At 41.8% G+C, this 26,900-nt stretch overlaps 2 protein-coding genes across 12 annotated transcripts in view; one reads left to right on the forward strand and one right to left on the reverse strand.

The window, feature by feature from the left end:
- Nucleotides 1-7,699, forward strand: part of SESN1 (sestrin 1) — an 81,048-nt gene extending 73,349 nt beyond the window's left edge. For both annotated transcript variants that reach the window (XM_066179437.1, XM_066179438.1), the window contains exons 4-10: nt 162-344; nt 1,549-1,791; nt 3,047-3,194; nt 4,024-4,136; nt 4,375-4,565; nt 4,797-4,941; nt 6,582-7,699. In XM_066179437.1, the coding sequence (XP_066035534.1) occupies nt 162-344; nt 1,549-1,791; nt 3,047-3,194; nt 4,024-4,136; nt 4,375-4,565; nt 4,797-4,941; nt 6,582-6,668 (1,110 nt within the window). In that variant the 3' untranslated portion in view covers nt 6,669-7,699. The remainder of the gene's footprint in view (nt 1-161; nt 345-1,548; nt 1,792-3,046; nt 3,195-4,023; nt 4,137-4,374; nt 4,566-4,796; nt 4,942-6,581) is intronic.
- A 3,028-nt stretch (nt 7,700-10,727) lies between these two features.
- The window catches only part of ARMC2 (armadillo repeat containing 2), a 62,683-nt gene continuing 46,510 nt past the window's right edge, over nt 10,728-26,900 (reverse strand). For all 10 annotated transcript variants that reach the window (XM_066179446.1, XM_066179443.1, XM_066179441.1 and 7 more), the window contains 6 exons: nt 22,450-22,765; nt 20,910-21,032; nt 18,958-19,071; nt 17,488-17,620; nt 15,161-15,318; nt 10,728-11,080 (listed from right to left, as the gene is read on the reverse strand). In XM_066179446.1, the coding sequence (XP_066035543.1) occupies nt 10,947-11,080; nt 15,161-15,318; nt 17,488-17,620; nt 18,958-19,071; nt 20,910-21,032; nt 22,450-22,765 (978 nt within the window). In that variant the 3' untranslated portion in view covers nt 10,728-10,946. The remainder of the gene's footprint in view (nt 11,081-15,160; nt 15,319-17,487; nt 17,621-18,957; nt 19,072-20,909; nt 21,033-22,449; nt 22,766-26,900) is intronic.

A 26,900-nucleotide genomic window follows, 5' to 3' on the forward strand; every position in this document is an offset into this window, starting at 1 on the left:
AACAAGCTGATGTGTCAATCTCAGAAATCTTTTTTTACTTGAGTCTTTGTTAGTGCAAGTCGTCTTACTGGATGTTTCGAGGAAATGATGACTTATGGTATTTGTCATAAAGTACTAACTTTCCCTAATTGTTTTCTGTATCACACTGTTTTCCTTTCTAGGCTGCAGCACGACATCAGTGTTCTTACCTTGTTAACCTCCATGTGAATGACTTCCTTCATGTTGGTGGAGACCCTAAATGGCTGAATGGTCTGGAAAATGCACCTCAAAAATTGCAAAATTTAGGAGAATTGAACAAAATGTTGGCTCACCGACCCTGGCTTATCACCAAGGAACATATCGAGGTAGGTCTTTCATGGAGTAATGTGAATGTCCCCTTTTTTCTATAAAGCAATCACAAATTCTTGGGGTTCAGAACCAGTCAGGGTGAAAGATGTTCAAAAGACTTTGATTTCAGTGTTACATCACTGCATGATATAGTATCACTTGTGCCCTGTTGTGTAAAACTAACAGGATCATAACTGATCTTAACTGAGTAACAAATTTAGTTTGCAACACGCTGAAACTTCCCTGTCATGTTGGAATTCTGTTGGTGCAATGACAGTGTGCTCAGGTGTGCACCTCCCTCCTCAAGCTGTGTGCTTTCAGTAGCCAGAACCCCCAGGTGTTTCTGAGATGCTGCCAGAAGTCAGGCAGAACACCAGCCACCGCATTTCTGTCTGGCTTGCTGCCAGTTCAAATGCTGAGTTTTCAGGCTGGGATGGGGAGGGAGCAGGTGGGCAGAGCTGCCCACAGGAGAGTGGTGGTGGTACAGGACAGCCAGGACTGCAGCACCAACAAACCACCAAGGGGCTGCTTCTTCCACCCCTTCTGCTCTCCTCTGTGCCCACAGCAAGGAGCACTACCCAGCTCGGTGCTGGGACTTCCTCGGTGCTGCCTCGGTGCTGCCTGGCCTGGTGAGAGGTAGTGGCAGGTCCAGCTGGGGGCCGGGGGGGCGGGCACACGCTCTGCCAGAAGGCCCCAAACCTCCCACACTTTCCTGCCTGAAGGGGAAGTTGGGGTTTGAAGCTTCTTGTTGAATCTAGAGCATTCCACCCACAGGGACAAGATGGAGGGAGCCTGGCCCTGCTGCCAGGCTTTTACACAGCTGATCTGCAAGCAGTTGCCTGGGTTTTCTGATGCTGTAAAGCCCATTTGAACAGACATGCAACAGTTGTGGTTGCATCTTCATTAGAGGTGTGAAAATTCAATGCAAGTCAGTATAGCCTCAATAGAAACCACATGGTGCAAAAGAGAAACCCCAACTTACTCAATTGCCCAGGGACAGAGAGAGAAGTTGTGTCCTTTGTGGCTTAACCATGCAGGTCTGCATCTGGCAGGTCACCTGGTAACAGGTCACTGATCATACTAATGGCAACAGAGAGTTAGGAAGCACGTTTGGATGTTGGAAAAATAATTTTACCTGGCAAAGAAATGTCTTGATAAAACTGCATTAAGATGGGGTCAAATGAATTACTTTAATACTTTTGTCTTGCATTATTTTTAAAGCAACTTTTGAAGACTGAAGAGAACAGCTGGTCCCTGGCAGAGCTGATCCATGCAGTCGTTCTCCTTACACACTACCACTCCCTTGCTTCCTTCACATTTGGCTGTGGGATCAGCCCAGAGATCGACTGTGAAGGGGGTCACACCTTCAGGCCCCCCTCTGTCAGTAACTATTGCATATGTGATATAACAAATGGTTACCACGGGGTGGACGAAATCCATGCCAGCCCAGCTGGAATTATTCCAGTAAGTGTCTGTCTGAACTAATCAATCTCTTCCAATAGTAGTCGTTTCTTTGTAAACTTAATATGTGGAGGGTGCCTGTCTCTTTTCATTGTTTGAGAGTGGAATTGATGAGCCTAATCCAGATGTGGGTATTGAAAAAATGCATTTAGGAGGAGCTGAACTGATACTGGGAAGCTGGGGAAAGCTACCAAAGGGAGAAACAAGCACAATCTCTGTTGTCTTTTTTTTCTGCCTGTTATTCATAAAGGTGAACTGAGATGAGTCCCAGCCTCAGCTAGTTCACGACATGTGTCCTGAGCAGCAGTGGCCAGGAATGCATTTTTCATCAGTGTAGTGGAAAGTTGGCTCTTCCTTTAATTCCAGGCTCTGACTTTTTTGCCTTGAGGTGTTTGTCACACATCACACAACAGATCATTCTTAACAGATCATTCACAACTTTGTGACTCTCTTTAAAACACTCTCTCCTGCCTGCAGCAGTTATGCTGATCTGGGCTTGTTTTCCTTTGGTGAAAAGCATGATATGAACTAAGTGTTGGTTTAAGAACAGCCATGAGGGTGTTCTCACTGCAAGATCCTTGCCTGTGATATTTTACTGCAGTGGTGTGGGTGGCATTTAAATTAGTTTGATGGAGCGTGCTGGCTCTCTGAAGGGGCAAACTGCAAAAGGCAGGGAGGAAAGGGGCAGAACTGTATAAATGAAAGATTCTTTTACTTCACTTTGGTGCTGATGAAGGTTTACAAGATCAGTTACTGAATTCCTGTATTAAAACAGCTGTTGTGAAAGACGATTATCTTGCAGTGGCTTTCTTTTGAGGCTTCGTTAAGTCTGCATTTGTACTGACCCTTCCTTTTTCCTTCAATGTTTCTTCTCTGTGTGCAGAGGAGGGGAAAAATACAGTTGGGTGGTAAATCGTTGTTACTTCCTCTATCAGAATTTCTGTTACAGCTCCTTGTTTTTTTGTTGCTGAACATTTAGACTAAGAGAAACTAATTTTAGAGTGAGAACAACTAGTTCCAAAGTGCTGTGATTTTTAAATCATGCTAAAAATACCAGGGATTTAATTGGGAAAAGATGATGACTAAATGTAAACCATTGGGTCAGTACAGGTTTCTTTCAAAAACTGTGTTCCTTGAAAAATCTGTATTTAAAGATGTAAAGGACTTCAGCTATGTTTAAACTTTCTGGCTTGGCAATTTCTGCCATCATTGTCAGCTCCTGTTGCATGAAAATGAAACATCTTTCTCTTCTTTTTAGTCTACAGAGTCTGTCTGTGAAGTTGAAGCTCTTATGGAGAAAATGAAGCAGCTGCAGGAGTGCAGAGATGAAGAGGAAGCCAGCCAAGAAGAGATGGCCACGCGTTTTGAAAGAGAGAAGAGAGAAAGCATGTTTGTGTGCTCTTCAGGTAGTGCAGATGTAGTCTGTATATGTATTTATTAAGACTTTTTCAAATTATTTGAAGAAATACTCCTGTGAAAGGGGAAAGAAGTGCTATTGGATGTCTCACAAACATTATAATTTCTTTGAAGGAATCAAGATTAGGAATGCCTTGTTTTCTTCCAGGAACACTTAAAAGCAAAGTAGTGCCGAGATTTGTGGCTGCTCGCAGACACACCATAACACTCTCTGACCAATATTGTGCTTCACAGAAATCTCCAGAAGAAATGGAATCTCTCTCTTGAGAGTTTTAGAAGTTTCACAGGAGATGTAAGCATCTTGCAAGACACTGTAAAAACAAGACACTTGACATGCTTTGCTGTTTAAGTGTATGAAACGATACTTTTCAGATGACTGAGAGCCAATACTTAATTTATTAGAAGTTTAGGGTTGTCGTGGGCTCTTCAATGCAATTTCCTCTAAGACAAACTTGGCATGGAAGTCTCAGAAGTCTCTTTTTTAATAAGTTCTCTGTTTCAAACCAAGTTTCTCCCCTGACATTTTTACAGACCTCTTGAGTTAGGGGGAGAAGATTCAGGGCATAGGCTGAAGACTGCAGTACAACAACAGAAGGGAGAGAAAGATGTTTGTAAGAAACAACCTGTGTGTTTTTCATGGAGTTGCCTCTGAACACCATAGCTGCCGTCACAGAGTTGTACCAGAGAATCTCTCACTGTAGTCTAGTGAAAATGTGTTTGATTAAAAAGCACGGAGACCCATTCTTCTGCAGGAGTTCTGCTTATACACTTCCAATTTGTTCTTTCCAAATTCTGTGAAATTCTGTTTGACTTTAACAGAGGATGAAGAGTCTGCAGCAACAAGAGATGTGTCTCGTCACTTTGAGGATACCAGCTATGGTTACAAAGACTTCTCCAGACACGGAATGCACGTGCCCACCTTTCGTGTTCAGGTAAAAGGCTGGGGGCTGCCATCAGGAGGCTTGGGGAACAACCTGCTCATTGTGCCAGATACCAAACCCGGAAATGGCTGTGCTCTCACTGCCCCGTGGGTGAGGCTCAAAGCCAGCCAATGAACAACCCCCACCCCCAGTGGATTATCTGCCCTTGGATCTCTATCTGTATTAAAGCTCTGGCTCTTCACACGTTCATTTCTGAAATGCTCCATTCTGCATTTTTACTTATTCTAAGGATTATTCCTGGGAAGACCATGGCTATTCCTTAGTTAATCGTCTTTATCCAGATGTGGGACAACTACTTGATGAGAAGTTCCATATTGCTTATAATCTGACTTACAACACAATGGCCATGCACAAAGATGTGGATACCTCAATGCTAAGACGAGCTATTTGGAACTATATTCATTGTATGTTTGGAATAAGGTCAGTTTCACTGTTTTTATTCTAAACACATTGGCTTTTCTTTCTTGAGTTGAACCAGAACTATTTCTTAAGCAAACATGCATGTATTTTTAAATACATTTTTGTTTATGGGGAGGGCCACTAGTGCTACACTTACCCAATAATGTGTTTTTCCATAGGAACGTAGAAACAATGCAAGTGAAATAACTGCTGCTTGAAAATGAAAGTGTTTTTTCTTTCAATTCCAAACAGATATGATGATTATGACTATGGGGAAATTAATCAGTTGCTGGACCGCAGCTTTAAAGTTTATATCAAGACTGTGGTTTGCACTCCTGAAAAGACCACAAAAAGAATGTATGATAGCTTCTGGAGACAGTTTGAACACTCTGAGAAGGTACAGTTTGTGTGCATGCTGAGGGACAGCCATGGGCCCCAGATCCGTGTCTCCCTGACAGCCACAGCCACATAGCTGAAGCTTTAGCTGATGCTCCTGGGGTTCTGCTCACAGTGAAGTCACTGGGAAGTGTCGTGTTCCCAGGCTGAAATAATCTCCCCTTTCCTCCTGCCTGTGTGCTGGCTAACAGCTGACAAGGACTTGGCAAGCTCTGAGCAGTACAGGGGGTTAGACATGAGCATGGTACAGCTTCACCTCAACTGCAGGCAGTACTGCCTGTATCCCAGAGAGGCAAGTGGTGCTGGAAGTGGTGCTGGAAGTGGTGCAAGATCCATCCACCCCTTAGCAGCAGACCTGGAACAGCTCTCTGGCTGGCCCAGGGTCTTTCCAGTCCCCTGGTCCTTCTGGCATGGATAGCCTCAAAGCAGTTTCTTTGCTAAAGCCTAAAAGGTCTGCTGCTGGGTTACAGTCTGAATTGCACCTCCCAGTCACATTTCCTGCTGTTAACTCCCACATATTAAATCCATTAATCCTTCACTTTTTCTTTGGAAAGATATTTCTTGGCCTCATTTAAAGTCAGTGATGAAACAGAAAGATGCAGAAATCATTAATGCTCGTATCATTAGAGGCTCTAGTTCTTGATAAACCCCTTAAAGCAGGATCCTGTAACTACAATGATTTAAGATTGTTCAAGTAAAATAACTGCCTATGTTTTGGTTAGACTAACTGTGGTAGATAAGGTTTCCAAGCACACAGATCTTTCTTTAAAGCCCAAAACTTTGCATCTCCATAGCCATCAAAATGCAAGGCTCATTCACATACGTGTCGCTGAATGCAATAACCATACATCCTCACAGAGATCACGCAAATGAAACCTCACACAACCCTTACATGCCAGAGCAAACTCACAGCAACCTGCTGTCAGTGAGAAAATACTCTTACACCCCCCCCCCCGCCCCCCAAGTTTCTGATCTCATCCTCAAAGAAATGCAGTAAAAGCATTGGGGAGATGATCTGGGGAACTAAAATTCTCACCTCCAGTAGCTACTGAGCACCTGTGTCTCAGTAGAGAAAGCAGATTTATGACACTTGGGGAGTTTTTCTGGTGCTTCACCTTGGCCAACCACTCTGTACTGTTCAGGAAGTAGCTACCTGTGTGTTTCTCAGTCCCCAGGGGCTAATGTCCTCACCACCTCTGCCTTTGTTAGCACCCCTGTCTGCTCCACAGGTACTCACTGCCCTTCTGCCTTTAATCATTAGCCTCATTAAAATTGAACAAGCTGTGCATATTGTGCTGCTGAGGAAGGGTTTGTGTGCTTGAAAGCTTGTCTGTTTTTTCCAGCTAAACTAGCTGGTGTGCTAAGGGATGATTTCCTCTTCCTATGGCCCTGGCCCTGCCTAAGTGTGCCTGTGAGCCAGTGCCACACTGTGCCACAGTACCAGGTGTGGCATTGGTTCCTCTGCACCCCGCAGTGAGCTCCACAGTTAGGTCCTGGTGGTGACAGGGACAGTGCTCCCCTGCTGCTGCTGCTGCTGCTGCTGCTGCACCAGCACAACACCCACAGCCCCGAGGCTTCCTTGGGCTGTAGTGTGTGATGGTGAGCACCGTGCTAAAGCCTGACTTCTTCTCTCTCCTGAAGGTCCATGTAAATTTGCTTCTGGTAGAAGCTCGGATGCAAGCCGAACTACTTTATGCTCTGAGAGCTATTACTCGCTATATGACCTGATGTCTCTGGCTGCCTGTCGACGTTGGAATGTTCTGCAGCTGCAGTATGGCAGAGGAAGATACAAAGCCTCAGGACCAACAGTAGCTATACGTTAAGATGCCCATTGTGCCATAACTCCTTTAGTTTCAGCTATTTCCATGTTTGGAATATCATTGCTGCCACGGGGCAGCGAACGCTTGGCAGTTGACAGACAGGGTTGTGCAGAAGTGCTGCCTGCTCATGGTATTTTGGCTTTAGACAGCCCGGGATGTTCTCTGAACTTGTGGCAATATAGCAAACCATAGATACATAGATCTTGCGTTAAGGCAAATACTGCGGGAGCCGGAGCACGAAAAGAACTGGGACTTGATGACATTTGCTTTCCCTACAAGAATAATTTTAGAAAATCTTGATGCTGCTATTTGTGCAGGTGGAGTGAACAGACCCAGGCTGTTCCAGTTGAGCTAGAAGTGAAAGTGAGCACTGCTATTGTCTGAGCCTTTATTGCGTGTGGTTTCAAAAAAGCCTTGTTATTTAGATTCCCTGTTTAATCAGAACTAAACCTCTTCTGTCCACACTGATAATTTGAAAGATAGCAGTCAATTTTCTCAACTAGTTTAGCCTTAAAAACAGGATGTTTGTTCAGCATTATTTTGTGAGCTCCGAAGTGCAATGGTCTTCCTATGGAAAGAAGGGGACTGGAGTCCTCAGAGCTTCTTAGAGATCTACCTACATTAAGTGTTGAGTAGCTTCTTGTCCTCCTTTTCACAGATGAACCAAAAAGGAGCTAGGACAAGGTGTGGGAATGTTGTTCTAGACTGCCAAACAGTCCTACTGTATTACATGCCCAACGCTGGTCTTAATGATTTTTGCAGTTGCTTAAATAACTAGGCTAAAAAACATCTATTTTTAGTAAATCAAAATGTGATTAAAATGCTGACATTTAATATACAGTGGTTTTGGAGAACACATGAATACTTTTGTATGAGTGTGAATTGCTTTTTAAATTTGTCAGTATTACTGGTATTTTTGAAATAAAGGTAACAACTTTTTCTCTTGGTGTTTCTGTGTGGTTTAACTTTAAGCTTCTGTTCTTACTGGTTCTAAGATCATTTAAAATTTTTGAAACAGTAACTGAGCAAACATAGCTAAAATCATGAGCCATGAATTTTTTAACTGAGTCTAAAATGGCAGGAGGAAAAGTTTAAAAACAGAGCTAGAGCTTCACTAACTGTACTGGGAACACCTTTTCTGTACTGCTGATATTTTCACCCATTTGGACAAAGCTCTCAGGCACAAGGTGTGATTCTTGGGGTATCTGGTGCAGGGCCAGGAGTTAGACTCAATGATGCTGATGGGTCCTTTCCAACTCACCTGTTGCTATGATTTTCTGTGATTCTGTGAAATGGATTTTCCCAAGCCCACAAGCAGAATCAGTTTGATTTCTGTCCTCTGGTCTGGGTCTCAGCTCAGACTGGTTTGTCTTTCCACAGAACCTTCTGAGAACAGTTTTAAGTTTACAATCCAAGAAGCTAAAATATCTAAAAGGATCTAGGGGAGAAAGATTAATAAACTGTCAAAAATTGTGACTAACAGGAAGCATCTGGTGCTTCCTCTTAACTGAAAATACAGGATTTTTAATGTTCCAAAAACAGCGCAAAACTTTCCTGTCTTAAGGGCATTGTATAGCTGAGCTGTGCCTTTCCAGTCTGAACAGTTTCTGCAGCGCTTGAGTCTCCAGGTGCTTTCTGAGGTCAAGGGTAGACATGAATTTTTCCAAGAAACCTAAACTGGCCTTTTCCATCCTCTGCTCTCCAGCCACATCCAAATGCCCTCTCACTTTTCAAGCAGTGAACACTGCAGCATATCTGTGTGTGAGTGGCTTCATCTGGTCACAGCTGCCATCAGAGCACAAGTTACAACCTGCACAATGCCAACTCCCCGCCCCGTACTCCAGGACAGCTCCAGCAGAGCCCCAGCCCGTGGCTGGAAGTGCAGCAGCCTCTCAGTACCTCAGCTGCAGGGCTGGCAGCTCTCCCCGAGGAATGGGCTTCTGGACATGAGAGAATTCTGCAATTGGTCTGTGGCAGAGATACCCAAATGGTAAATGATGCCATAAGAACACACCTGAAATCCAGCATTCTGGGGCTGCTTCTTGCTACTCACAGCTTTTTCTCCAGAGAAAGGCTGGTATAGCTCGATCAGAGGGGAGCTCAAGAGTCCTGTGCCGCCCTCTCTTCTCACTCCAGCTCCTCTGAACATGCTTCTTCCTGCACAAAGGCCAGAGCTCACACACAGTGGTTGCCCCCGGATCCCTAGCTCTGCGAAGTGCTGCAGACACAGCACTTCAGGCTCTTTGGTTACAGTTTGATCAATAATAACTGACATAATTAGTGTTGTATTTGAACAAATCTTAATTGCCCAAGCACCACCTTGACTTGAACCAGCCATCAGTTTTAGCTGCCTTCTGACAGAGACTCGGCCCTTGTCAATTCTGATTAGTCCTGGTGACAGGGCTTGGCCACGGGGGCCTTTTCCAGTACCCCCACCCTGCCCTGCACAGCTGGGTGTTTGCCTGCCTTGCTGTGACACAAATGCCAGGAACAAATGCCTCCAGCTTCTTCCCCACAGGGACTACTTACCCATCATCCTTTCTTTAATACTCTCTCAAAGCAAATCCATTCATTTCTCCCAGAAACAAATGGGACATTGAAGCCATTTATCTTCCCTTCAGCTAAAATTAAAATGGCAAAAGAAGGGATAATAATTGAGATATTTTTGAGCTGAACAGAGCTGTGCTGGAGCCAAACCACACTGAATGTTGAGCGCTCCTCTCCTGTGGATTGCAGTGACAGAGGCTGCCACCACACAAGCTCCCAAAGCAGGGCTGAGCTTTGCTGGGCACAAGGAGCACCTGAGCTGCTGAAACACAAAGAATGGAGCAAATGTTACCACTTTCACTGAAGTTTCCTCCTCACCACTCCTAAAACCTGGGCCACAAAATCTCCCTTTCCCTGCCCCATAAAAGCGGGGATCTAAACTAGGAAAAATGTCTCGCTGCCCTTCTACTATGACTTTACTTCCTGGCTTCCTCCCTGCCTCTCCTCACCTGGAAGTAGAAGTCTGGGCACTACCAAAGGTAGAGAGAACAGTGCCACTGAGGGAGCTCTGAATCACTGCCTCCCAACAAATTCCTCCAGCCCCTCCCAGGATTGCCAGGCTGGAGCCTTTCCTGCTAACCCATGGGAGCCCCTGCCCAGCCATTTATTCTGAGTTATCTGAGGTCAGGAAAAAGAGAAGTGGGTCAGGGCTGTAAAGCTCTCTGTGGCCAACTGGGCTGTTAATGCTCAAGGCCAGTGATGCACCTGCTGAGCTAGCCCATGGGCTCCAAGCGGGAACTTTACACACTGGAAGGATGAAAACAGCGATAAACAAACCCGCAGCAGTCAGGAGGAAAAGGGAGAGAGAGGCCTGTTATGGCCCCACAGATGGAGACACAGGTTCAGGGGAGACAGCTGGCCAAGGAATCTGAGAAGTAGAGGCACACAGGCGGCTCCTGGGAGTGTGGGATCAACTGAAAGAAGGTAAAATCTTCTCTGACATCAGGGATATGGGTGTTTTGCCTAAAGATGTGAAGTCCCAATTCAGGAAAGACCAGCACAGCTGGACCCACATCCCACAAGCATCAAGGCAGCAGCTGGGTTAGCTGGGATACCTAGACCTTAGCCCCCAATGTCAGAAGGAAGGGGGATCTCCCCAAGAAAGGGAGCTGACTTTCCCTGACCACCGACAGTGTTCCATCTGAAGAGTGAAGCTCATGAAGGAACACAGGAAAATGCCCCAACAGCACCAGGGTTCTCTGTCACAGAAGTTCCTTAAGGCAAAAGTGTGTCAAAGGCTGTAGGTGAGATGTGCCTCCTGTCACGTAACATTCATTTGCACAGCATGTTTGGTACCACAGAGGTCCAAGTACTCACTCATAACTTACCTTTTAAAAATGAGAAGTTCAGCAAATATTTTTGTTCCATTTTTCCAGTCAAGAAACAATTAGTAGACAAGTCACACTGACCAGCAGCTTCATCAACTCAAGTATATTGTAAAAATAATTACACATGCAATAATTTCATACAAGCTCTTGCAAAGATAGCATCCAGTACATAAATGCCAGACTTTTGTGACTTTTTTCTTAAAATAGTCATGCTCTCCAACAAGCTTACCAATGGCAATTTACAGGTATATCAGAAATATACAATTTACCCAACAAAAAACCCCCCGACCGATTAAAATGCAGTGATAGACTCAGCTGGAAGAGTGATGGCTTTGAATTCTGTCAAGAAGTTTTTCTGCCACAGGTTTGAACTCTCTTTCCCAATATACTCTTCGGTAGTCCTTTGTATCTCTGTCAAGGCTGCACTCCAACTCTACCTCTTCATCTGTAATCAAGGAAAATACCATCATCAGTTCCAAATAAAAATATATTCAACTACGTATTTTGTGACACATACAACTTACAGCTGTGTATGCTGATGGCTTAAAAACTACTGCACTTGAGATAAGTTAAGCATCACTGTCTGAGGTTCTTAGATTTAATTGAAAATAAAGGATGGTAAGGTCAGTAGAACAGTGAAAATGGTACTGCAGGTTCTTTTATTCTCACGCCTCGCAGGTGTCTCTGAGACAAAAACGGTCTCTGACCATTTACTGTGACTGTCAGTCTGGAAAGTACCCAGGGTTTAACATTGTCCACAGCAGTTTTGCTGAGGTAAAGAATCCATTCATCCAACTACAACTATGTTTTTCCTGTCCCAAATTGCTCTGCTAATCTGGAGACTCTTCCAAACCCTATCTACTCTCACACTGAAGGAACTTGAACAACACTAGTTATTGTATTTTCTGATGCCCTCCCTTCCTCACAAATTTCAAAAATAAAACAACAGGACAGTCTTTATTAAAGACAATGTTGGGAATGAAAGGAAGTCATCAGTCATTTTCACCCTCCATTTTTCTTGGCATTGGATGTGGCAAAGAGACAAAATCTTAAGAGAAAACAGAAATCAGTCTGCAACCAGAAACATCTCCCAGATCAGGAATCCACAAACACAACTGAAAATGCTGAACAAATATTTTCACACAGTTTAACAGAGGGATATTTGACAGCCTTTAGGCCATAAACAGACCTAAAATGAAGGTCGAATCCTGCTCCAAATGGGCAATACTTAACCCTTGGCCTACACTATGAAAAAGCACCAGATTCACAATGTGTTAAATAAGTAACTCTGTAAGGGAGCTTACTGCACAGTCACAGCAGGTAAAGGCACCTTGGGGCTGAAGAGAAACTTCAGTTACCCACATTTTGAGTCTAACTTTATGTAGAAAACAGATGCTCCAACAGTACTTACTGCCATCCAAAAGCATGCCAAGGGGCCTGTGCAGATCAGATGGCCTGAGCTGAGACAGATACGAAGGAGGAAATGACATTCCTGTGTATGGAGATGGGCTCCAGTTCACACAAATTTACCAGCAACTGCAAACAGTACTTGGCTCCTGTGCCACTACACTGCAACTACCAAAATTAAAGAGAGGCTGAGAGTGAGAAAGATTCCAAAAGGGGTTCTATGTAAGGAGATGACGTTTAGAGTCTTTCTGTAATAAAATAAAGAATGTCCATTCTTTCAAGAAGGATGCCATATCTCTTCAGGAAGAAAACTTGTAATCAGAGATAAAATCCAGCCTCTAATATCAAATCTATATTTGATGATGTCATAAGGTAATTTAGGTTGAAAAAAACCTCTGGAGCAGAGTCACCATGTATCAGTTTGCTCTAGTCCATGTACTGTTGCAGCCTGTTCCAGTGCTTAAGGCCTGCCACACTGGAAATCTCTTTTCCTAATGTTTAATTGGAATTTTGTCTTATTGTAACCTGTGCTCATTAGCTCTTGTCCTATCAATGGTACAGTAACCTCACATACCTAAAATCAATCTCAGCAGAAGAGAAGCCAGAGACCCTGAAGTGGAAAACAAGGGATTGTGAGGTTTGTTTTCAAGGCAAATTGCTTTGCCTACTTCTCTGTTTTTTTCTACCCAAATTAACTCTGTTCTAACACAGAGCGATAGGCATTTCTCCCTTTTATTAGACAGCTGTGCTCCTCAGAAGTCGACTGAGTATTTATGGAATCACTGAGGTCGAGAATTCCAGCCCACAAGAACAAGGGTCAGAAGCAGTTCAAAGCTGAAGTGTTGAATTGAAACAGTAAATTTCCCAAAGCAGAACGTGAGTAACACTGTGGATCAGTGAGGATCAGTGTTCCGCATGCAAGCTGTGCATCCTCAGATAATTTAATTTTCCCACGACTGTCCTCAAAAACCAGCAATATTGGGTCCTGGCCAAAGAGCATATGTGCTGGCTGCGAGCCCAGGAGCAAAGACAAACACTGGGCCTGCATGCTGTGGGGGAAACTGGAGACTGGAGTGCAGACTCCTGCAGTCTGCAAGGGCTGCCCATCCTTGAAACACCGGCAAGACAGGGGCCGGCAGCCCTGGAAGCTCTGTCATGTCATGTAAGAGTTCACACAGACTGAGATTCCAAAATAACCTCCTGGAATTGATAGCGGAGGTAAAAGTCAGCACAATAAAAAGTCTGGAGAGAGAGGAAGAAACTTTCTTTTCAGTGAAAGACCAAACAGAAGAATGTTCCCAAGACAGAAGCTCATCTCCACCACTGCTTGTGAGGGCCTGGGCCAAGGCACAGCTGCTGCCAGGGGCCTGGGAAGAGCAGCCTCCAGAAGCTCTGAGCCAGCAGAGTGACATGAAACTCAAGAGCAGCTGAAAGAAGGTGAGTGACAAATGCCATTGGAAAGCAGGGGCACTGCATCCCAGGCTGCTGGGATCAGGCAGGGAAAAAGAAAAACAAATAGTGCCCTTTGTCCAGCCTTTCTCTTGGGCACATCTTTTCAGGCCATTTCCATTCCCTTTTGCTTCCTTGTATCTTTTATCATCCTGTGCCAGATGGGGGAGGGAAAAATGAAGGGGAGGAGGCCAAGCACAGCAGGTGAAGCGAGGTGTCTGCTGTGCCATGCTCCACTTTTTCCGCTTCCTGAGGGTGTGCTGACGCTCAAGTACGGTTCACTGGCTGTCAGCAGTTGCCTCCTGCTTCCTGAATGATAGAATCAGAGCAATGACAGTTCAAGGCTGTTACTGGACACAATGGGAGGAGGAAGATGTAGGACAATATTAACCAGCTGCTATTACTAAGATTTGTTGGCTCTCTGCACACAGAGGAACCAGATCCAATGAATCAGATGTGCTTTTTCTACAGCTCCTCTTCTGACTACAGTGGCCTGAATGTAGTAGAATGTAGAATGACTGGGCTTCTGCTTTAATTCTAACCTATTCCTAATTAATTACCATTTACAGCTGCATTACAATCACAACAGTAACTGCAATTGCAATTGTACATAAACTTCCAGTTCATGAAAGTTATACTATTCAATGAGAGTTACAATTGCTACCTAGCCTGGACTCTGCAGTCAAATCAATTGCTTCAATAAGCAGCGTTAAATGCAGAGGAAAAAAATAAGCACATACTTTCTACAACAAAGATATGTACTCCTCACTGTGTGCCAGAAAATTCAAGCATGATTGTGGCTGTAAAGTTTGCAGGTCTCTTGTGCAATGTTAAAAAGTGCAGTGATGACCTTGAAACAGTGCTATTTTAGGATAAATAGATGGAATTACTGCACACATTAAGATAAAGTCCATCACAACAAGGAATGTAACACAAGGAACTATTACAGCAGTGAACATCAGTAATTCTGGTGTAACTGGGAAAAAATCCTCACAAATCCACACACTTTTCTGATTGTCTACAACAAAAGAGACCATGAGATTTCATCTTCTGGCTGGGTCTGACAATAAGTATATATCTTTAATCAATTTCCAATTAAAACCATACCAAACACAGTTAGTTTCCTTCAATTTAATTTATATTTTAAAGGGGTTTTTTAAGATTATTGCAAGTGACCTACCCAAAATAAAATCATAAGCTAAGCAGTGCTCAAAAACTAAAGGAGGAAAATTACATATACTGACTACAGGACTACTACACAGCCACTGAACTCTAAAATTTGAAGCAAAAGTAAATGCCCAGATGAAAAGATCCCACTGGGTAAGCAAATCAAGGTCCTTACATTCACCTTTCAGCCCTTGTGGAGCAATGAGCACACCCTACCTGGCTTTAGGGAGCAGATGAGAGACTGTCAGGATGTTGCCCTTGCCCACAAGGAGAGAAAAGGAAGGTGGCCAGGCAGCAAAGTCAGCCCACTAGCACCCCAGAAATGCCACGATCCCCAGGGGTCTAGTGTGTGCTGCACAGGGACCACTGTGCTGCTGGACAGTCCACACTGGCCAGCCACTGAAAGCTGCAGGACAGACTACCCAGCCAAACAAATCCTGCTTTGATTTTGCTCCTTCCAATTCTTTTATTGAGGAAAAGAGACCAAGACTATGAGCCTCACCTAGAAGTGCTGTGAGCAGCACCAGCAGCGTGTTGGTGTCTCCTCTGAAGCAGGAGGTCGCGCTGGTCATGCTCTCGCTGTAGTTCCACAGGGTTTTGCAGATCAAACACGAGAGCTGCCAGTCTGCAGGCCCAAAGTCTTGTAAGCAGTCAACCAACCTGTCAGGACCAAACAAAACCAGTGGTTTGTTCCATGGACTTTTCTCCTGAGCTCTTCAAAATCTGGCAATCTAGAAATGTAAGCAAGCTCCATGGAAGTAAGCAGGAAAATTCTGTGTTAATAAACTTCAGATGCTTCTTTCTTGCTCAGTAACTTCCCCCTTTTCATTTAGTGTAGCTCCCCAAGGATGTGGACATGCCTTTTGTCTACACATCTGTGTGTGCCTGCCTGCAGCTGCCCATCCCTCTGTAACTTTCTAACTCAACTGACCAATTTCACTCACATACTTTGCAAATGTAACCATTTCAAAGACACTAAAATTCCATCAAATTTCATTACAATCTGTGACCGTCCCAAACGTGTGGCTACCACTAAAGCAGAGATTGTAATTCAAGCCAAACTTTATCAGGCACCAATGATTTATCTGGAAAAGGTGGTGGGAATGCAGAAAAAGCTTCAGTCAGAATACACATCAGATCATCTCACCAAAAAAACAAATCCAAAGGAATTTGCTACTTCCATAATCAAAGAATTACCGTTCACAATCAGTGAAGTCTCACAATTTTGCACATTTCACCCATTCCTGCGTTTCCTCAGCCTCCCAAAGCACTCCTCTCAGAAATGCCTGTTTTATTAAGGACCATTAGGTTCTCCCTTCCTTGCAGACACCAAATGCAGGCTGGATCCTAAACAGGACTCCGAAATGAAGCTGCAACTTTTCTGCCTGCACCAGCTTACCACACGGTAGCTATACAGAGCTCCCATTTGAAAACTGCAGAGTTCCCAGGTCCTGGGGCTGCAGAAGTAAACCTCTTCCACCTCCTGTCCCTGGTGACCTCTCCAATAGTAATCCTTCACTGCTGTTCTCTTTTTCAACCGTATGACTCCCTCCTTCCCTCACTTCTCCACTTCACAGAGAGATTTGTAATCTGTTGATTAGTAAAGGATAACGACTATATTCAGGTATGGCTGAAAATAACAGTCATTGAAGACCACACAAAAAGAGGTTTGCTTTTTTTCTCCTCTCTGAGGGCAGTCATTGTGGAACAACAGGAGGCATCTAATGAAAAGCCAAAAGAACTTGCCCCATTTTTTTTTTTTTAATTTAACTCTCCGATAAGACTAATTCCCTATTTTCTTTGGGCCACTATATATTGGTACAGTTCCAAAAATCCATAGAGCTGGTTTGGCACAGTCAGGATGATGTCTTTAACAATCACTTCCAAATTCTCTAGATTCATTTCATGCCGTTACTGTTTTTTGTTCTTTCCCTCACGGATTTTCAGACACAGTATAGAAAATTCTGAATTTTTATGATTTTACAGGCTACAGAATATTCTATATAATATAAATTTCTCACATTTGTTATTCAATTTTCCAGCAACTTATTTTTATTCTCCTTTTCCAGCTTTATATTGTAAGCCGACTAGAACATGGGAAGGAAGGACAAGAAGACTCTGCATTGTTTACAATGTATAAAAAAGTAATTATATGATGTATGAACAGGAAAGCATTTCAAAGTGAGGCATATTGTTTCAGAACTGAGAGCTGTACCAACTGCTTTACAAGCACAGGAACACGATCTTTCATGTTGCTCCAATTAAGCTGGATCCGCTATTATCTGAAGATCAAAGCCACAAGTGTTGCATCCACAGTGGTTTTTCAAGGTCTAATATCCCTTTCAATGTTATAGTGCCTTAAACTTGAACTCCCAGAGACTGGGGAGCTGTTCTCTGCTGAGCACGGCTACATCAGGGAGTTCTCCCTAGAGAACCAAGTGGTTACAAAAACTACAAGGGACCATGTGGAATATCAGTTCCTGAAGTACCTTCACACTTTCCCAGAGACACACTGACTGTGCTGTTCACTGTAGCCCACCTAGGATGCAGTTAAGCCAAGCACAAGCAGCTGCTGCAAAGCCAGGCCTTAGTTGCTTTCTTCTATGGTATCCTCTGCTGTGTACATCACAGAGGGTCTTTGGGAGACTTTCCTGTGGGGTTTGGCTTGCATGAAAGGTTTGTTCTCAAAGAACTTTAGACAGATACCAAGTATGTCCTATGCTGGCATCTTTACTACAAGCTACTGGCCCCAGTAAAAAATAATCCAATTGAAACTTTTTGGCCAAACTACTCAAAATTGCCTTTACTCAAGCACAATCAGGAACTTACTTTCCAATTCCTCCTTCTTCCATCAGAAAAGCTCGTTTGTCCTCATCTACTGTGAGATTGAGCAGAACTCCACAGGCAGGAAAACAGACCTCTCGGTTCTTGGAATCGAGCAAAGCAATCATGAACTTGTATACTGGATTGTAAAGAAGGAAACAATATTACTAGGAAGATGGATTTACCATACAAGTGGCACTACAACATACTTACTAGACAGCAGTCAAATGTGGGATACCCTATCCAAAAATTCACCCTTGTAGCGTATTACCTCCTTGTATTAGAGGAGGCATATGACAGAGTAGCATCATGCTGAACACCAGTTTACACCAAAAGAACAAACCAGAAACTGTAGTAATAAAAATACACCAAAGAAATGTGAAAATCCCTTTAGAAGAGGTTAAGTTGACCAAACTGAATTGCAGCTTATTTCTTGAAAGGATCACCCCCCACCCCAACCCTTTCCATCCCAGAGTCAGCAGAAACTGCAAGGATTTGGTATCTGGCACTCAGAGAGGGAAGTTCTTTCCCCTGTGAGTGCAGGGTTGCCCCAGACTGCACCAAGTCTAGCTGGAAGTGCAGCAGCCTGGGGCTCCTGTGGGAGCCAGGCACAGATGTGCAGCATCCCACAGCACCTGCTGGAGCTGGGCTAGCCCCAGTGAGAGGAAGCCTCTCAGCAATTCCTGAGCTTGGCACACCAACACTACAGTCTCTCCCAGCTGGAAAATTTAGTCCTTTGACTGAGACTGTTCACCAGGAACCAGCTACCAAGGGTCACTTCTCCCTTCAAATATGGTGATGTGCCAACCTTGGAATTAAGAGTTGCATACTGTGGCATCATCATATCAATTTCAGCACCAAGAGGCAGACCAAAAAACCCCAAATTTACAGTGAACTGGTGTCTAAACGGATGACACACCCTCTGTGGATAGCAAGGAGTTGCCATTTTCCCCAAAGTTCTCTAGATACCCAAAGCAAAAGGACTTGAGAAGACTTGTATCCTACTTCACCCCGAGGCAAATAGGAGGTCGTTGATGAGGCAGTCAAATCCTCACCACATGTTATGAAGGGCTAACAAGCTGTCAAATATGGGAATCAAAAACCTGAAATTACGAACCTAAACCAGATTTTAGTTGGATTTCCATTTTATACCATATCACTACTAACTTGCAGGAGCTGAAAAGTTATTTGAGTAAAGGGAAACTTCAAATTTGAAACTTTAGGAAAAAGAGTGTTTGTAGTATTTACCCTTATGAAAGTACCATGGCATATTTTTCCTACTCCAATATTTCCATTTTAATGTCACTAATGACTATCCAGTAATGACTATTACTGGAAACTAATGTTTGCCTAATTTGCAGAACATCAGGGAAGATTGCTTCTGCCCTTTAACTGAGACAGCTTATTAACAATCTTTTCTTTTTAGAACCATGGACATTTAAAAATAGAACTCCTACAAATGCAAAAGTAACTCACTCTTTTTCTGCATGATGAAGTCACGGATCTCATGATGCTGGGAAAGATTGCCAAAGACTCTGACTGCCTCCACAACTGCATCCATATTGTCACTCATTAACAGCTTTAAAAGCACTAGTGGTTTGCAGAGAAATTAAACAGAAAGAATTACTTGTAAGTCACAAATACATGGTTGTTTTTTATCAGTGAGTATCAGACTGCAAACAGCAACAGTGATAAATGCAATAAATGGGAGCAGTTGTCTGCCTGCCTGTCTGGTGGTAGCAAAGGGGGTGAGCTGATCGTGGAACAAGAGTGAAATTGTGTAGGCCTTTGAAGATAAGACAAAGAGCTCCAATATGGGACTAAATGCAAAGGAACACATGAGGAGTTACGGAGACAGTCTAAGCACAGTTGTAATAATGGGAGCCAGTTTTGAGTGGGTTTCTGTGAAAATCGAGGAAGACATAATTTAAAAAACATTGTAATGTATAAGAGAATTGATTTAGATCCTGAACAGATGGTCTTATGGTGGGATGTTTCTTAAAGCTCAAATTATTTTCTGACATTAGCTCTGTTTTCTCTCAATTCTTCTATAACAAGCAAACACATTTTCTCTGAACAGCTACTTAATACTGTCCCAATCTGAAGCATTCGCTTCTTTGCTGCTTTTCTGCTTAGTAGTTTCGTATACGATCAGTGTGTACTTCAGCAGCAGAAATGAGACCTTCAGCACTTCCTAGGAAGAGCTACCATCATGGAGGATTTTGGTGCACGGCAGAAGAGTGATGTTACAGAAGTTAGATTTATCAGTCTTCTGTGAGTACAAAGCAAAGCACTGAAATCAGTCCATCATACAGAGGATTCAATAAGTCAATCCTTAGCCCTTCATATAACAGACAAGAGAAAAAAATATAGATGAGAGGTTGGCTTCCTTCTCATTACTTCTTCCTCTGGATTTTGTAATACTGAACACACCTTGAACTTGTCTTAAAGAGACATCTGAAGGGATTTTGTCCATCACTCATATCAAACAGCAAGTATTCTCACAACATCTGCAGGAGCAGAAAGCCTGCTGGTGTTCCACCAAAAGGTTTCCTCTGTCCTCAGTTCAGAAAGGTGATGGGACTAATTCCACATGGAACAAATGGAACAAATGGGACAAATGGAACATGGAACACATGGAACAAATAGGACAGGAGAGAAGTAACACCAGTCCAAACAGCAACAAGAGGCAGCTGGCTTATAGGTGATAAAATGAGTTGTAGCCGAGCTATTACCTACAGAGAATATGATGTCTACCAGTCCAGGCACGGACTGACAGCCAGGAAATGTTTTCCTATTCCTCATTCTACCTGTTGTGCGAACTTCGGGTTCTGTCTCTCCCCAGTGTCTTGTCTATTTAGACAGAGAGATGTGCAAGACACAGCCTCTCTACCTTTTGTACAACATTAACACGGTAGTCCCAGAAGTCATTGCAGTTCCTACACGTAAGTGATTCTTGTCCATAATGTCAGAGGGGAGAGAATCACTCAAGACAATATTGCCAACGGATTTACAAGCCAGAAACAGACAGCAATCAAATTTGACAGATACAGAAAGTAACAAGAAGAAAAAAACCCTCTTGCCATACTGTGATTAGAAGGAAAAAACAACATGCTTATTTTGGCTCAGGTATATGGATTTTGAACATATCTAGCAAAAACTGCTGAAAAGAAAACAATACAGCAAATTTCTTTTCAGAGGAAAAGACGGGGTTTTTGTGAACAACCCAACTATTTTCATATATGTCATAGTATTATTTTCAAAAGAAAAAAAAGGGGAAATCATCAATTAAAGAATCTAGCCCTATGAACTTTATACTCCTGCAATATAACACCACAAAATGTTATCAGTGTCTTTACTTTCTGTTGTGTCAAAATGTTTCTGCTTTCTAAAAGCAACACAAAAAGTACTAGTTTAAAAGTCCTTACTTTCAGCGATGTGTAGCTTCTTGTCTTGAACTGCAGAGTTCTTCACTTGGTAGTAGGACAAATTGTTGATTGTTGTTGCAGCATTGATGACCAACTCTTCACAGGCATCGACTGACTTGTATTCTGAGTAAAAAAATCCCCAAACATATGCATATGTAGATAAACACACACATGTCTAATTTTGCAGTGCATTCTATCCCAGAAGCAAACTGAGTAATAGTTTACACGGCCACTACTACAGTCAAACCTTCTGTTGTTCAGTGACATGGCAGAAGCTAACAGGAACATCCGATCCAAAAATGGCAATACAAAACCACTCTTGACCATTATTAATTTAGAGAAATCATTGTGACTCAGGCAACATAGTTTAAAATTTAGTTAATTAAGACATTTTACATATCCTGTTTGCCGTTTTAAGATGGCACTGAGGAGAGTCCATATGAAGAAAGAGAGCTGTGTGATAGACATGGAGAAATGCCAAGGACTATTACACTGAACTGTCAGTATCTAGGAAAAAAAAAAGGATAAAATTCCTTCAACAATATTTGAAAGATTTTTCTTTTAGAGTGCCTGACAGATTGTTAACCTGTATAAAAGTCTGAAAGACTTATTTGTCCGAGGTCTCTGGCCTCAGAAGCCAAGAGTGAAGAAAATAAAAGAGGGGTAAGTTCAAAGGGAGACAGAACATTTTGTAGTAAACTGACTGATAGAGTGCTCAAGAAGAGGAGAGAGCGGTAGAGAAAAGCCTTGAAGGTCAAAAGCACTTCCAAAATCATTAAGACAGTTTCAACCCATGAGACAGAACCAAGTTGTGAGTCTGACTTGTCTCATCCCTCATGACTGGTAAGACAGTGTACAATCAGGCTGATTATCTTAACATAATATTTAATGTTCTCATGACACAGCAAAATATACTGAGCTGTTTAAGATGTGTCTTGTCACAGTTAAACTCTGTTATGGGAAGAACAGACAAGCCCTGGTCTGTAATTAGATTTACAAGGGGATCAGTAGGTGGTAAAAGAACTGCAGTCCTAATCCTCCATTTGGAGGGAGACACTCTCTTCCATCTCAAAGAGATAAAAGGTTGGAAGACCAAAAAAGAAGAAAAAAGTAGGAGAAAATTCTTTGAAGAGGCTGAAAGTTATGGGTGCAGAGAACAGAAACAACTCTTAATCCAAAATAGTCACAAAATATGCAAACCTCAAAAAAAAAAAAAACAAACCACCACCAAACACATCTATATAGCACCTGATAAGAACAAACTTTCCTTATATATTATCTCTTAGCGGGACGTGTTTAAAAGAAAGTTTGTTTTCCTATCTTTAAAATCACTGAATTAAAGACTTCTGCAACATCTTTCCCCAGATACTGAAAAGTCAGTACCAAAGTAGCAATGCTTCCACTGTCTCAAGCAGGCCTTCTACAGAAAAACAGTTTATGAATATCAGCTAATTGACTTCGGGGTTTTTTTGCAATGGGAAGTCCTAAACTCTCCTTACAGGCCGAACGAAGATAACAAACACAACATAAATTTTATTACCTAGTACTGTAACAAGTAATCCTACAACAGGATGGGCAGCTGCCAGAGCTGTGCCTGCTCTAGGGTGAATGGAGAGATTGGCCAGCACTCTTATCAGTTTTATCAGAACATCTTCTGCTTCTGAAGGATACTTTAGGTGTGTTTTTCCTTGTCTATCATGGTGCCATGTCGGTGCATTCAAATCAAGTTCATAGTAGGTTTGGAACAATGATATCAAGGTGTTAACACTTTCTTTTTCTTGAAAAAATTGCTCCCGGGACTGGTCATTCTTTGCTGTTAAATTACCAAGAATGAAGATGATACGGACAACCAAATCCTGTAACATAAATAAAAAAAAATCCTGTAAAATAAAGATCCATGTAAAATAAATTCCTGTAAAATAAAAATATGTATCCTGTAAAATAAATAAACAAACAAACCATGTTACATGGAAAACAGCAGAAGGTGACAGCTGCTTAAAAAGAAGATAATACTTCATTTGCTTCCCAATTCAGATAACAGCACATCCAGAACAACTAAAGGAATGCCACACACAGCAACTAGAAATCATTTTTTATGCTACCAATTTTCATAACCTGATTTACAGAAGGAATCAAAAACATCTGACAAAACTAGTATAGCACTGGAGTAATTACTAATGGGATATACTTAGTACAGGTCATCTATTTTTACCAAGCCCACAGTAATCTTAAAACATCTTAAAACCACACTTTATATAACTAGAATAATCATATGGGCCAGAATTTACTAATCTTTCAAGTAAGCAAATGTCAGCTGTGACAGGCAGAGACCACAACCTTTCCTTTTCTAGGCCTGGTAACCATTGCAGATGTTAAACTCCTTCCCCTTGATTTGTTACTGTTAAATCCAAATTAGGTTTTATTCATTTTGTTGTTCATTCTAATTGCTTAGAGACAGCTGAATTATTTGTTCCAGCTTTTTACCAGAAATACAATCTAAACTGACTGGTCTGTCATTCCCCAGTTTCTCCTCTTTCTCCTTTAAAAAAACAGGCACCCTACAGCTTTTCAATACTTCGTAACTTTTCAAGAATCCCAAAGATTGGGATCCCCTTTCTGTCCTTTTGTAAACACCAAAAGGTAAATTTCCTCAGCTGGTTTGGTGACATTTAATGTGCTTCAGCTTGTTTTTTAGTGATAAAAGAATCCAGGCTGAAGCAGATATTATTTGGTCATACATAACTCTTCCAGAAAAAGGAAAAAGAAAAAGACATTTCACACTTCACTATCCACAATGCCATCTGTCAGTAATGCTCACCTTCTTCTGAACACCGGAGTAATTACTTTCTTGTTGTCTTCTCATTGTACTATAAAAAGATTTGTTTCTTTTTATGTCCCTTTGTAGTTGCACCTCATATTGTGCTCTCTTGGGGTTTTTTTTCTGATTTTATATGGTCTTCATACACTTTTATTTTTATCATTGCTGAATGAGACCTACCTTCTAGTTCTGTAAGGTAACTTGAGATCTCATGATTTAACCAAGTTGCTCTCCTAAAGCATTTTCTAGCCTGACCTTCATTTTGTACATTCTGAGATACAACCTTTTAGTGGCAAGACTAAAACTGAAACCTAACTGAATGGCATTCAATGACATCCCCATCTTTTTCTTACCCGCCAGTATGTGACAAGAAAAAAAAATTTTGAAAGTCTAAAGTAACTGAAGTTTAAATGACTTAAAATATTTCCCTCTGTCACTTGCATCAAAACCTACTCATTTTTTAAAAAGTCTGTAGATTTAGCTTAATGGTGCAGGTGAAGTAACAGCATTTCTTCAGGTAAATGAGAACCATCTTCCTTTAGCTGCTAATCTGCTGTACTTGCAATAACCTAGAATTTTGCTAAACAATTCATATGCTGTTTTTCTTCAAATGTAATTATAGTTACATATATTCTAACCCTCTCTGTCATTAGTAATATAAGTTAACCAGGCACAGTCTAACTTGTTAAAGTATACAAGCTAATACTGAAGGAAAAAAAGATGTTTAGGCAGCAACTCCTTCTTTGATACATGCCTTCAACAGTAAGTTTCAGGTTTTAAGCCTCTGCCACAAGACACTGGCAATAACATCTTCTCAGGAAGATGAGTGCTATGCCTGAACATAAGAAGCAGCAGTCTCCTAAGTGAGGAAATGGTTTTCACATCCAGGTATTTAATAATATCACCCTGTTGGACCCACTTCCACTTTTTTTTTTTTTTTTTTAACTAGGCATCACATTTTTGTTAGGATCTAAATGTCATCATGACAATTTTTTTAATGAATATTCTTAATGACTAACCACTAAGAGCTTTCACCTTTGCTGGCACAACACCCAACTCACAAAGGCTGTAAAAATTTGAAACAAACAACTGATGAATCAGAAGAGAGAACTGAAATAAGCAGGCAGTCTAGTTTGACTCGTTTATATTGACTTTCTAATTTTGGTCAAAATGATATCAGCCCAGCAACAGCTCTACCCAATCAGGAAAGAGACAAACAGGTACCGCACAGCAATCAACTGATATTTTGAGAAGTGTGATCTCAGCTGTGCTTTCCACCTACAGCCCAGCAAAACAAACTTATAAAATACTTCTTTTTTAGCTAAGCACATCCGGCTTTAATAGAATAGTACCAAGGTTTCATTATCTTCCAGTGAAAATTTAACTAGCAAAGTCAAAGAGGAAAGCTGTACAACTTCTCCTGAGTACTACAATGCTCAAGGGTTTGTATTATTTTTGGCTACATTTCTTTAAATTATCATGGATAAGGACGGCAAGAGGAAGAAACACCATCAACAATGGTTGTGTAAAAAAATACACGTAAAACTACATGATATTTTGAAATTGCTTGGAAGACTAAACTTGTGCAAGGCCCATGGGCCTTTCTGTACATAGCACCTTTCTCTACGTAGCAAAAAATCAATATAATAGAGATTACTATGCATTTCCACATGTTTGGAGTAGTAACTGCATTTGGAATTTCAGACATTCTTTCACACTTACAGAAAAATTACATTTATCAGATCAATTTACATAATATAGAAGTTTAAACATGTATTGCACTAAAGACAAACTAGATTAAAGATAGGAATTACACTCAGTTATTGAATCTTTTTATAGTGAGGCATTCATGTGAGACATGATGAACACAGAGTGTTACTCAAACCTGAGTGGAAGGCTATATATGAGAGCACACAGCTTCACTTACACAAATAAACTTGAACAAACAAATCAAGAAAAGCTTGAAAAGATCATCTTCTTTGCTTCCTATCTGTGAAGAAACCGTGATATGTTGGGTTTTGAGGTGGTAAAGGCACCACATATTTCATCAGCATTTAGTTCTTATTCTGCTGGTAACTGAAACATCAACATTTGATCATCATGGATATGAAAGGTTTTTTTGCTTATCAAATTCTAAAACTCTCTTCCTTGCACTGCCCTAGTAGCAAAGGTACCCCACAGCCCTGCTGAGTCACAGAACCTGACAACAGTTTATCTTGGCAATTAAAGTACACCTGTCTTTCAGTGTAAGCATGATGAGCACAGGTACAGACTGTACAGGCATCCTTATCAGTAAGGAAGGAAAGCAAATTAGGTCAGTAGTTTCTAACTAAAACAAGCTCAATAAGGAAGGACAGTCAATCTAGAACCTGTGAATGCTGGCCAACTACCTGTTGTTACTTTATTTGGTGTCTGGAGCCTCAGGATTGAGGGCAATGGTACAAACCAAAAGGTCAGATGCCAGCAGCTGAGTTCCTATTGAATCATCGGCTGTAAATGAAATCTGCTTTCCATGTTAGACAAATTTCAGTAGAGTTAGTCAAAATTCTACGACCTAGCCTGCTTCTCATTCAAATCTAATGCATACTTCACTTCCAAATTTGTATTTCTTCTTTATTATGCACCTTGGAAAGAAAATTTGGGAGTTTTCTTTGCAGGGTCTGATAGTCTACTTGTAGGTAAAATTACTGTAGTTACACTAACCCTGAGCTACTCTCTTCCAAATACAGTAAAGAGTCATCTTGAAGTGACATTCTAGCAGGGAAAATTTCTGTTAAAACCCAGAAGTGACAGCCATCACACTATGAAACTCAATTTAAAAGAAAAAAAAAAAGGGGGGGGGGGGGGAGAGGGCAGTGGTTTAGGACACCCTGGAAATATCAAAACCAAATAGACAACCTCTTGACTAAGGAATGTTAAATATGGAACAGAGAGGAGAAGTTTTGCCACAGTGACAGGAGGGAATACCTAGCCAGTAAAGAGAACCTCCTTCCCTCCCCCAAACATTAATGCATTTGATGAGAAGGAGAGAGCATTAGTAAAATGTAATTATACTTCTGTGTATCCACACCATAGGACCCTACCCAGCAACTTCCAGATCCCAAAATCTGATCTGTTCAGCTAAACTTGTCAGAAAAGGATTCATTTGCACTTAGTAAATTTCTGTAATCAAG

The sequence above is a fragment of the Chamaea fasciata genome, unplaced genomic scaffold (genome assembly GCF_029207755.1).
Source record: "Chamaea fasciata isolate MVZ Bird 193981 ecotype frontalis unplaced genomic scaffold, bChaFas1.0.hap1 SCAF_3, whole genome shotgun sequence".
NCBI lineage: Eukaryota > Metazoa > Chordata > Aves > Passeriformes > Sylviidae > Chamaea > Chamaea fasciata.